The 12,388-nt window shown below is 46.9% G+C and overlaps 1 protein-coding gene across 1 annotated transcript in view; it reads right to left on the bottom strand.

Moving 5' to 3' along the window:
- The window catches only part of MTMR7 (myotubularin related protein 7), a 92,909-nt gene extending 81,448 nt beyond the window's left edge, over positions 1–11,461 (bottom strand). The window contains exon 1 of the mRNA XM_070408287.1: positions 11,355–11,461. Coding sequence (XP_070264388.1) covers positions 11,355–11,378 — 24 coding nt within the window. The 5' untranslated portion in view covers positions 11,379–11,461. The remainder of the gene's footprint in view (positions 1–11,354) is intronic.
- Positions 11,462–12,388: the final 927 nt, after the last annotated feature.

The following is a 12,388-nucleotide window of genomic DNA, read 5'->3' as shown; positions in this document are numbered from 1 at the left end:
GGACAATGTTCGGACTTCGGCTTTCTCTCTGCATAAGGTAGGAGGCAAGTGCAAGGTTGACAGGGGAAGGGTAGCAGGATCTGGCAAGGACACCTTCTAAAAATGGGGGCTTTTCTAAGGTCGTGACTTACAGTGAAAAAAATATATATAGTGTTCTAAACAATAGTAGTATTATTTGTTTGTTATGTAATTCTTTTCTACCATGTAAGTTCCATGAAACCAGAATCCCTGTCGTTCTTGTTCACCATTGGCTCTCCAGGGCCTACAACAGTGCCTGGCATATCGGAAGCACTCAAGGAACATCTGTTGAAAAGTACAAGTGAATGAATAACCGCATGAATGGTATCTTTGAACCTACACACATAGCTCGAGAAGACAGGATTCCTTTCTTACACCTTCACTACCAGACTGACTGAACAGTTCCCCCCCAGTGTGCAAGTAGCTGCACCTGCAGCATTCCCAATACCTTGTGCTTTGCTGTGGGCCCGAAGGAATGCAACTTTCTATAATAGCTTGGCAATAAATTTATTTCTCCGGGAATCTCTGATAAACAACGTTTTTAATAAATGAAAAAGAGGAGAAAAGTAAACATACAATTTTTATAAAGTTGTCGTAGCCTGCCACGAAATTTTAAGTGGGGGTTATTTTTAAACCAGTTTAAATGGCTGTGGGAGGAAGGGTTGGGCTTATGTCCTGGGAAGGACTTCTACTCCCAAAGGCTTCAACTAGCTGTCCACCAGGGGAAAGGGCACTAGGAAAAAAATAGTTTTAACTGTTCCTGGCCTAAGAAATAGGGGACAAAATGAGCTTTTGGACTCCCGCTGCGTGTAATATAAGAATGCAAAACTAAACCACCACTTGGGACAAAGTCACGGAATCCTGAGTGTTTTGTCAAGAGGTTTAATTTCATGCATACTTCACAGCTTGTCCTGTTCAGAATGGAAAAATGAATAAAAAATCGGGATGAGAAAATATATGCCCATCTGTGCTGTGCAAACAAGCACTCTGGACACAGTTTTGCCTGTGGAGATGTGATAGAAGTGATGACCAAACCAAATCAGTTGTTCAATGGGAAACGCTGACACTTACTAGTAAGTAAATAAAGTGGACACATATAGGAGATTACAGATGTATGCCTTTCTCTTTCTTCACCAATGTCTCTAGGTATAGAATCCCTTCATTGGATCACTTTTGAAAGCTTGGATGGTGGCACAAATACTACCATGCTACTTTCATCCATTGAGACACACAAATTACCATTTATTAAAATGGAAAAAGATATAATTCAGAAAAACAAGATGGTCAAAAAGCTATTTTTGGAAACACATCAACCTCACTAGTAATAAAAAAAATACAATGAAATAACAAGATGTTATTTCCCACCTTATATTAGCAAATATTTTTTTTAAATAATTAAGCAATGGCACAGTGAGAAAGACACTATACCATGTTTCTGAAAATTGGTAAAACTTTAAAAAAAATCATTTGGCAACAAAGATCAATCATAAAATTGTTCATCTCTGTGACCCAGTTATTCCATTACAGGATCTATCCTAAGGGAGTAATCACATATGCAGATTAATAATTAATAAACAAGATGTTCATCATAACATTGTTATAATAGCCTTCTGTGGAAATGGTTAATTTGATAATGACATTTCCATAGGATTTTTAAAAAATCACATATCCTTCTAAAAGCATGTTTTCAAAGATTACATTATAGTAGGTTAAAAGTAGCATACTCCAAAATTGAATGGGGTGATCCTAAGTTTCTAAACCAACAAATAAGAAGTTTGAGTATTCATACAATGAAAATAATGAGAGAATAAAATATAGTAAACTATTAACAGTGGTTAATTTCTATGTTGATTTCCAAATAGAATCAAAAGTAACATACTTTATAATCTAAAAATTAACGGTTAAAAGAAGAGAGAACAGTATGGTGGCATCATGGTGGTGAATGACACAGAGAAAGTTCCTCTTCTCATGACTCTATTGAGCTCTCTCCATCACAGAGAGAACCTGCAGATGAGATCCCTATTTTCAAATAGACGACATGGCATTTTGTATAAGTAGGTGAGTTTGACATTAATTCTAGGCAAGTTTCTAAAATGGGTTCTTTAATGGAATTTTGTAAGAACCTAGAAAAAGAAGCCACCGATTGGCAGGAACATCCACTCAGTCATCATCGCAGACTACTCTGTTTCTTTGAATGAGCTTGCTGAAGAGGTGATGGAGGTCAAGTTCACTAAGTGGTAGATCACATCAAACTGAAAGAATTAGTAAATCTGTTATCAGGATCAAGATCCTGGGAGACGGGGGGCAAGCAGCTTTAGTCACTAAGAAGTCACATCTGCCTGTCTAGTTTCTTCCTGGATAAAATCACAGATGAGGGAATCCAGGGCAAGTCCATTAGTAAATGGTCCCAAACTGAGAGGAATAGCAGATGTGTATCAGGATCTAAAAACAGGGTATGGGATTAAGCAATAAGCAAAATCCAATGAGATAATAATCAACGAAGACAAGTGTAAGATACTATCATTCAAGGAAATAGTAGGGCAGACCTGACCTCACACACACTGTGTGGAGACAACTTGGGGGTTCTCTTCCTGAGCTGGGACTCGATGATACACACAATTGGAAAATAGTTACCAAACATTACTCTCCCCCAGTGCAACCAAACCTAAAGTCATCAAATGCTTTTGTAACTCACTGAGTAAAGCAAGCAGAAAGGTAAAGGGACTTAAAACCAAGGCACTGGGTGGTTGCCAGAACAGGTGGTACTGAGCTAACGATTTAGATAGGATGAAAAGGTTAGGGAGATGGCAGCATCGAATGAAATACTTGAAGGGCCATCTTCTGGAAGGAGGGTTGATGTATTGGGCAATATCCCAAGGGACCGAGCTAAGTCCAACTGCTAAAAACTACCGATTTTGAGGAGGTGACGGAGGTCAAGTTCATTAAATGGTAGATGACATCAAACTGAATTAGTAAAGTGAGACAGATTTTGACCAAATATAAGGAAAACTTCTTAATTGTGAGAGCTGTCCATGGTCATTATGGACTGCCAAGGGACACAGTGAGTTCCCTGTACCAGAAGTATGAATCTCAGGGTAGCTAGGCACTTGGCCCAGAAGAAAGTCAAACATAGTTCTGGTCCATTCTCCCTCTGGATGCCTCCATGTCTTCTCTGATGAGTTATCCGGACTCTGCTTAGACACCTCTAATCCTTCAAGAGACAAACTCATATCTCTTATACAAACACGTATAATTGTGGGAAAGAATTTCTCTGTATCGAGCCAAGACCTTCTCCTCTGCTCTCTGGGACTAAACCTTGGACCATATGAGAGGCTTTAAAGTACTGAAAAATATCACATAATAAGAACCATTATAAGACTGTTCCTACTGTCAGTCATTCTACTCTGAGCAATATACTATACATTAAGAAAATTGTACCAGGGACGTTCATAAGGGTACAAAACCTACCGTAGAGACAGGTTAAGCAAACTATAGTCAAATTAATAATATGTAAGCGTTAAAACAGTGAATACGTGGATGACTTCTGAATATAAAATACATATATGCAAAGCAACGGTGGGCAAAAGTTCTATAAGAGAAAAACACACTATGACTGTAAAAAGGGCATGTTATTACAAATTAGAAGTGAATTTGGAGTGATATAACTTCATGCTTTTTGCATTTTCTCAAAAACTGTTTAACTATATAACAATAGAAATCTATATTCCCTTTTGATGTAAAACTATGTATTCGTGGCCTTTAAACAAGTGTTTCCAAAATACCTAGGTCCTGTATTCTATATAAATCATTCTATATTGTTGGATGCATATGAAGAGGAAGGATTTCGTTGTATGATACAGGTTGTCTCAAAAAATATATACACACTTTAACAGCTGATAGCTCAATTGGAAAATGAAATGTATTTTAACAAATTCTGCCTTTATAATTATTCAAAGTGTGTGTATATATTTTGAGGGACACCCTATATATACATGATGTAATCACAATTTCCTAAAAAATTAAACATAGAGCTATTATATGACCCAGTAATTCCACTTCTAGGGATATGCCCAAGGGAATTTAAAACTTATGTTCACACACAAAAACAAGTATGTGAGTGTTCATAACAGCACTGTTTATAACAATAAAAAACTGCAAACAACTTCAATGCCCATCAGGTGATGAACGAACAGAAGGTTGTATATCCGCAGAATGGAATATGATTCTGCAGTATAAAGGAATGAAATACCAGTTCATGCTACAACTTGGGTAAACCTAGACAAGATCATACAAAATGAAAGAAGTCACAAAAGGCCAAATATTGTATTATTTTATTTATATAAAATGTCCAGACTAGGCTAATCCAACAGAGACTGAAGGTAGACTAGTGGTTGTCACAAACTGGAGGACGCAATGAGGATGGTCTACAGATAGGTCTTGGGTTTCTTTGGGGAGTGGTGAAAATGCTCTAAATTAGACAGTGGCGATAGTTGTACAACATGGGAAATGGACTGAAAAGCACTGAATTGTACACTTTAAATTACTGAAATGGTGAATGTTATTTGAATTCTACCTCATTCAAACTATATATCATCACAAAATACATATCACTATATATGTGTTATATATTGTACATAATATATTGACATTCTCTAATACTTAGCACTAGTTTTATTAGAAGACTCACAGTACGGTAATTAGTCATGGGTACAAGAGGCCTGGATTACTACAGCAAACACTAAAAACCTAAGTGCTGAAATCAAGACTTTTTCATTCCTTCTATTATTCAAATGTTAATTTACTTGGTGTGTGTTTACTTGCTGCCAGCAACCAGGTTGGGTTGAGGGGTGAACAACATACGATCCTCACCCTCATAGGGCTCCTGCATTAGGAGGGGAACTTGACATGAAACAAATCATCACTCACATAAATATAAAACATTGCAGAAACCGGTTTGGCTCAGTGGATAGAGCATCGGCCTGCGGACTGAAAGGTCCCAGGTTCGATTCCGGTCAAGGGCATGTACTTGGGTTGCGGGCACATCCCCAGTGGGAGATGTGCAGGAGGCAGCTGATTGATGTTTCTCTCTCATCGATGTTTCTAACTCTCTATCCCTCTCCCTTCCTCTCTGTAAAAAATCAATAAAATATATTTATAAATAAATAAATAAATAAATAAATAAATAAATAAATAAATAAATATAAAGCATGTAACCAGGGGCAGGAAGTGAAATACTAGGTTCTGCGAGAGACTATAACAGGCAGATCTGACTTAGACGGGGAACTGGGCAAGAGCCTCTCAGAGGAAATTATATCTAATCTCAAAGGTGAGAGAGTTAGCCAGGTGAAGAGTGAGGCCAGAGTATTCCCATGATGAAAGGCTAGTGCAAAAGTCCTGAGGCCAGAAAGACCTGACACATTTGAGAAACCCACGAGGCCAGTGGTGATCAGTGGGTAGTGAATAATGAGAAGATGCACAGGTTGAGGGCGGAGAAGTAAAAAGAGGTCCATCCATCCAAGGCCTTACGGGCCACTCTGGGGATTCTCACTTTACATCCTGATACACAGGGAAGCCACCCAAGAATTTGAGCAGGAAAGTAATGTAATATACTTGGGTCCAGAAAGCATCACCCAGGCTCCCTCCATGGAGAAGGGGTTAGAGAAGAGCAAAGAAGAAACTAGGGCACCAATTAGGAGGCTATGAGCATAGTGGCTCGGACTAGGGGGGTTGGGTGGAAAGGAAGAGGAGATATTTTCAAAATCTGCTTTGATAGGTCATCACATTCCATTTTACAACTTAGATTTACACCTTTGGGAAAAAATGTCTTCCAGAAAGACCAAAGCACAAAAAGTAGAGATTGCTTAACAGGATGCTAGGACCCACTAGCATCTACAAACATGGCAGGCTACTTCTAAGAACCCCAAAACTTTCAGCAACTAAGTAGTACTTGAACCCAAATTGTCCCAGCAGAGGATTTTCTTATCAGCAAGTTCTCCCAGTGGTAAAGAGAGCCAGACAGTGAAGTAGAAACCCAAAAGTTCACGGAGATGAGTCTAGGCAATGTTTGGTGTCCTCACTTCAACCTAACTGCCAACTGGTTTGTCTCCGGAACATTTATTCTATAAATCAGCAATTTTCCCTTAGATTGTCAAAGAAAATAGTGACAATAGTCAACACAACAATAGCTGTCAGTTGTGAATGGATCAAAATTATATCTGTTTTTTGTCAGATCAGCAAAAAATATTTTTATATATAAAATATCTATATATCCTATCTAATAAAAGGGTAATATGCAAATTAACCATCACTCCATCACAAAAGATGGCGGTGCCCATAGTCACAAGATGGAGGCGCCCAGTCCTCTCAGCCCTGCGGAGTCCCCCAGTCCTGGGGGGGGGGGGGGGGTCGGCCACTGAGAGTGGGCAGTGTGAGTGGCCTGGGGAGGCAAGCGTTCCACACCTAGCCACGGAGGGCCTCTGGCCAGGCCAGGCATGAACACTTGCATCGTTGCAAGCCGGGCTGAGAGACCCCCGCCCCTGTGCACAATTTCATGCATCAGGCCTCTAGTATATATATATAAAAAGCCAGCAACCGGAACACTGTAACTACTGGAACGACAAGTTGCTATGACGCCCACTGTGGCCAGCGAACTGGCCTGATCTGGGGTGGGGCCGGCCGGCCAACCTCCTGGAGCCCCTTCCCCAGGCCACTGGCCCCCGATCAGCCCCTTAACCCCATTCAGGGGCGGGGCCGGCCGGTCCACCACCCACAGCCCCTCCCCATGGCCGGCCCCACTCCAGATCAGCCCCTCCACACCAACTGGTGGTGGGGCCTGCTGGCCAACCTTCCATGTCCCATCCAGGGGTGGGGCCAGCCAGCCCACTGCCCACATCCCCTCCCCATGGCCAGCCCCACCCCCAATTGGCCCCACTCCAATCAGGAGTGGGGCCCACTGGCCAATCACCTGCGGCCCCTCCCCCAAGCCAGCCCAGCCCTGTTCAGGCCCCAATCAGAATGGGCCAGCCAGCCAACCTCCCAGCTGTACCCCACCAGTGCACGAATTGGTGCACTGGGCCTCTAGTCTACATTAATAAAAGAGAAACATGGTAATTAGCGTATGACCGCTACCCTTCCCATTGGCTAATCAGCATATCCTTATGCAAATTAACTGTCAGCCAAGATGGCGGCTGGCAGCCAGGCAGCTGGAAGCGAACCTGAGGCTTGCTTGCTCCAGTGCAGAACGTTGCAGACTCCAACGTTCCCCGCCTGACTTGCCGGCCTCTGAGCTGCAACTCTAAGAAACATTGTAACAAATATAGAAGCTAAACAAAACCCCAGAAACCAGCTTTCAGCCGGTCGGGATCTCAGAGCTGGAGTTATACATTGTTTCGATTATAGAACGCAAACAAACCAGATACCTGCTTTCAGCAGCGGAAGCCTCAGAGCTAGAGCCAGATCTAAAGCTGGCCCAGAATAAAAAAGGAAAAAAGGAGCAGTTGGGAGCTTCAGTCAACTGCCAGCCTGAAAGCAGCCCTCAGCTCCTCACCCAGACTGGCCAGGCACCCCAGTGGGGACCCCCACCCCGAAGGGTGTGTGACCAGCTGCAAACAGCCATCATCACCTCATCTAGGCTGGCCAGGCACCCCAGTGGGGACCCCCACCCTGATCCAGGACACCCTTCAGGGCAAACCAGCCGGCCCCCAGGCCTCTATCCTATATAGTAAAAGGGTAATATGCCTCCCAGCACCGGGATCAGCGGAGCCGCGAGGCCTCCTGGCACCGGATCAGCGTGACAGGGGGCAGCGCCCAAACCCCCTGATCGCCCTGCGGCTCTGTGTGTGACAGGGGGCGGGTCCACAACCTCCCTATCCGCCCTGCTCTGTTCGTGACAGGGGAAGGCGCCCAAACCCCCTGATCGGCCCTGCTCTGTGTGTGACAGGGTGCGGCGCCCCAACACCCCCCCACCACAGGCCCTGCTCTGTGTGTGACAGGGTAGAGCCATAACCTCCCCATCGGCCCTGCCCTGAGTGTGGGAGTGGCAGTGCCCCAACCCCCTGATCAGCCCTGCTCTGTGGGTGATAGAGGGCAGCGCCCCAACCCCCTGATCCGCCCTGTTGTGTGTGTGACAGGGGGCGGTGCCCTAACTCCCCTATCAGCCCTACTCTGTGAGTGACAGGGGGGAGCTCCTCAACCCCCTGATCGGCCCTGCTCTGTGCGTGACAGGGGGGAGCTCCCCAACCCCCTGATGGGCCCTGCTCTGTGCATGACAGGGGGCAGCGCCCCAACCCCGATTGGCCCTGCAGTGTACAGAGCCCTAACCCCCCGATGGGCCCTGCTCTGTGCGTGACAGGGGGCAGCGCCCCAACCCCGATTGGCCCTGCTCTGTGCGTCACAGGGGGTGGCGCCGCAACCTCCCCATTGACCCTGCCTTGAGTGTGATAGGGGGCAGTGCCCCAACCCCCCAATCATCCCTACCCTGAGCATGACTGAGGGTGGCATCGCAACCTCCCAATCCGCCCTGCTCTGAGCCCAACCAGGGGCTGCACCTAGGGATTGGGCCTGCCCTCTGCCACCCAGGAGCAGGCCTAAGCCAGCAGGTCATCATCTCCCGAGGGGTCCCAGACTGTGAGAGGGCACAGGCCGGGCTGAGGGACCCCCTGAGTGCACAAATTTTTGTGCACCGGGCCTCTAGTATTTTATAATTAGTTTATGTGTGCCATGAGATTTAAAAAAAGGTTGAAAATCACTGCTATAGAGGAACCATTCTGGGAGAGAAATACTCTGCTTAGCATATGCTGTTAGAGCCTTTAGTTAAACACACACACCCAAGAAGAACTATCACAAAGCACTCCAGATTATTCACATGCATCTGTCTCTTTAAGCTGAACTCCCAACACTGAAGCAGACACAAGAGGTTGTGGTGGAGATCACAGAATTTACAAAGACCAAATGAATGACTTTCACTATAGCAGGAAAGCAACTGTACATTGTACAGGCATGCATTTCTTTTCTTCTTAAAATAAACCCCTGCTACCCACATGGTCAATATCACTTCAAGCCCAGAGGTGTCAGATAAACAACTCTGTGTACGCTCCTTGTAAGCCACCCAAGACATGAAATCATGACGTTTAAGGCAAGCTACCTATTCAGCACCCCAGAGTATAATAGAAGCACGCGATAAAGATGAATATATGACCATCCGTAATTACATATTTTGCAATAAACACTCTGCAAGTTGTCTTGTTCTCTTTTTCATTGAGACCGTGGAAATTCATTTTGCACTTAAAAATGTAAAATGCAAAGAGATGCTGTTTAGTCTCGAGGAGTCACGTCATCGTTTCTGCCTTTATCCCTGTCGGGGTTCTCAGCTTCTTGGAGGCTGTAATTGATTGCTTACAATGCCTCATCTTCACACAATGAATGACAGCTGTCTCCACTGCTCCTGGTCCTCCATGACTCCTTGCATGTTAAGACTCAGCTCTTCTACAAAGCACCCCTCAGCCCTTTATGGTAGAGCTCATCTTGCCTCCGTTCTCCCCTCCCTGCCCACTGTCCCTTGTACATAGGTCTGTCCAGATTTACAACTGCTTCCTCTTCCATCCTGGGAACTCCACGACGCTCCATGCTCGTGGACCTAACACAGAGCCCGGCACAGGAAAGGTTCACCAATCACTTGTTGGAATGAAATGAATGGGTAAATGCATCGGATCCACCCACCCTCTAGAGCTTCGGGGTTTTCTTCCACCTGCATCATCCTAAAACTTAATGACCTTCAATTCAATGACCTTTCGGACAGTTTTCCGTTTCCTCCCATTTCTTTGCATTTCCTGATGGAAGGGAATTTCTACACTGCTTGGAAGGTGTTTATGAAAACCAGTTTTAAGAATAAGGAAGACTATTGCTTGCCACTCGGGTTTACACACTGGCTCTGTACTGGGTGATTTTGAAAACGGACAAGAGAAGGCCTTGACTCCCCAAATTCATATTCTATCGGAAAACGACAAAGAAAGGATGCCCTTGGCAAGGGCAGAGAGAATCCATGAGTTGATTTCATCATCCTGGGATAAATTATTTAGCAGCACTTAAACTCTGAAAGCTCTGAGCCGCCTACCTTGTGGTTTTATGGCACTCTCTTCTATGTTTACAACTTCCTGACTGTGAAACAACAATTTAACTCCAACGTGCAAGATAAATACAACCGAAATTTACTGTTGCAGCTGACATTCTTTAGCAAACCAAAAGATTGATTCTCCCACTGACACGAGATCATTATAAAGCCGCTTTTACAAAGGGGTACTTAGGAGCCATTCCAGAATTTAAGAGGGAACTCGTCTTCCTCGGTTTACAAACTCCAGTAAGTAATGGCTCCCTTGCCGCCAGGAGATGCGTGGGATCCCCGGGGCTACCTAAGTCCTGAACACTCAGACCCAGCTTCGACTTAACTGCCCAGAACCTAGATCTTGAACAAGAGATCATGCTGGAAATGAAAGCAGCTGTGGTGGGAGTAACGAGAGACAGCCAATAGGCTTTTCAAATAAATTCTTTCGGTAGCTGAGAGTTTTCATGAGGGCGGATCAGCTTCCACTCTAAATTATGGTACTAGTACACTGTGAGTAGGAAGGTCCGGCACAGCGTTATTTAGCTGGAATGATCAGGGCACAAAAGCTGGTGTTCAAAACACACCAGTGGACGAATCCCCAAGCTGCGCTCTTCTCCCCAAGGAAGGAGACAGGCTGGAAAGGGTAAGAAGAGGAAAGGATCGATAACATCGAACCTGCAGTGAATGTTGATCATCCGCCCTGTGTAAGGCCCGCTGCGGCCCGAGGGCCTGATGATGCCGCGGAGGAGGGCGAGTTGGGGGGGTCTGAACCCTGAGATTCCACAAGCTTCCGAGTGCCTTCCATCCACCTGACTAAGCAGATGCCCTGCACCTGCCATTAGGAGGCTCGTGTCTCTTTCGACTGCTCAGAGCAGCCAACAGGAAATCAAAAAATAAAAAAGACAGCAGCAAAACAGTGAGATTTCCGAACGGAGCGTTTATCAGCAGATCAGCAGCCTCCCTGCTCAACAGACAAGCGGGGTTCCCTCCCGCCCACCCCCGTGTCCACGGAGCACCCTCCACGCCCAGAGGTTGGGTATGCAGCCCCCGCCCAGGCCAGGCCTGAGAGGCGGCGAGAGAAAGCTGCAGCTCCCAGGGAACCCGGGGATGCTCGGAGCCCCTCCTCCCGGGATGCGGGGCGGCCTCGGCCCGCGCCCCGCAGGGAAGCCAGGCCTCCCGCCAGCTCAGCATCCTCCGCCCGCGCCCTCCTCCGCCCGGCCCGCGCCGCGCCACCAACCTTGGGCGTGCGGATGTGCTCCATGGCGGGCCCGCGTCTGCGAGGTCCTGGGAGGACGCGGGCTCACGCCCCGCCGCGCGTCCCCAGCACAGGGAGGGGCGCGGGGAGGGGGCTGCGCGCGGGAGCGGCGGCTGCGGGGCCGGCTCCGCCTCCAGGTGCGGCGGCTGCGGCGCGAGGCGGGCGTGGGAGCACGAGGCGCCCGCGCGGCCCTAGAGCGTGCGTCTCCCCGGCACCTGCCCCGCGGCCACCTGCCCCGCCCGCCCCGCCTCGCCCCGCCTCGCCTCCGGCTTCCGAGGTTGCCACTCGCTCCCTTGGAAGGGGGGCAGCCAGCGTCATCCTGCGGGGCTACTGTTCCCCCAGACACAATGGGGGCCTTGTGTTGGGTGTGGCCTCTTGCAGGCCAATGCGCTTCCTTCCAGGGCGTCCCAGGATAGTGGGACTTCAGGGTAGAGCCCCAAAAGGCTGCCCGTGCGCCCCGGGTCCAGCCGGCCTAGCGGGCTCTGTATCGATCAGCAGCCAGCAGCCCTCACAGCATTGGGAGTGAGCGTGGAAATAACAGCAACACTGTGGGAGCCCGAGGAGGTGACCTAGCCAGTGGAGCATCTCTCGTCCACTTGCGACAACACTGTTGGAAGAGACCCTCTTCCCTGGCACAGTGTTGGCTGCTCGTCTGCCATCTTCACTGAACAGAAACACACCATCCGTGATAAGTTGTCGTTTTTCTTAAAGTATATTTTTATTGATTTCAGAGAGGAAGGGAGAAGGAGAGAGAGAGAAACATCAGCGATGAGAGAGAATCATTGATCGGCTGCCTCCTGCATGCCCCACACTGGGGATGGAGCCTGCAACCCTGGCATGTGCCCTTGACTGGAATGGAACCTGGGACACTTCACTCCGCAGGCGGACATTCTATCCACTGAGCCAAACCAGCTAGGGTGTAAGTTATCATTTTTTTTTCATTTATGTTAAACAGTAGTTGTTGCCATTGTTGGGATTAATCCATTGGGAAAAGCCAAAGAGAATGCATGACCTTC

This window comes from Myotis yumanensis, unplaced genomic scaffold, assembly GCF_028538775.1.
Source record: "Myotis yumanensis isolate MYYU_CA2020_CCGP unplaced genomic scaffold, mMyoYum1.0.hap1 SCAF_3, whole genome shotgun sequence".
Classification (NCBI taxonomy): domain Eukaryota; kingdom Metazoa; phylum Chordata; class Mammalia; order Chiroptera; family Vespertilionidae; genus Myotis; species Myotis yumanensis.
The sequence above is the reverse complement of the archived record's forward strand: the minus strand, read 5'-3'. Positions and strand labels throughout refer to the sequence as shown.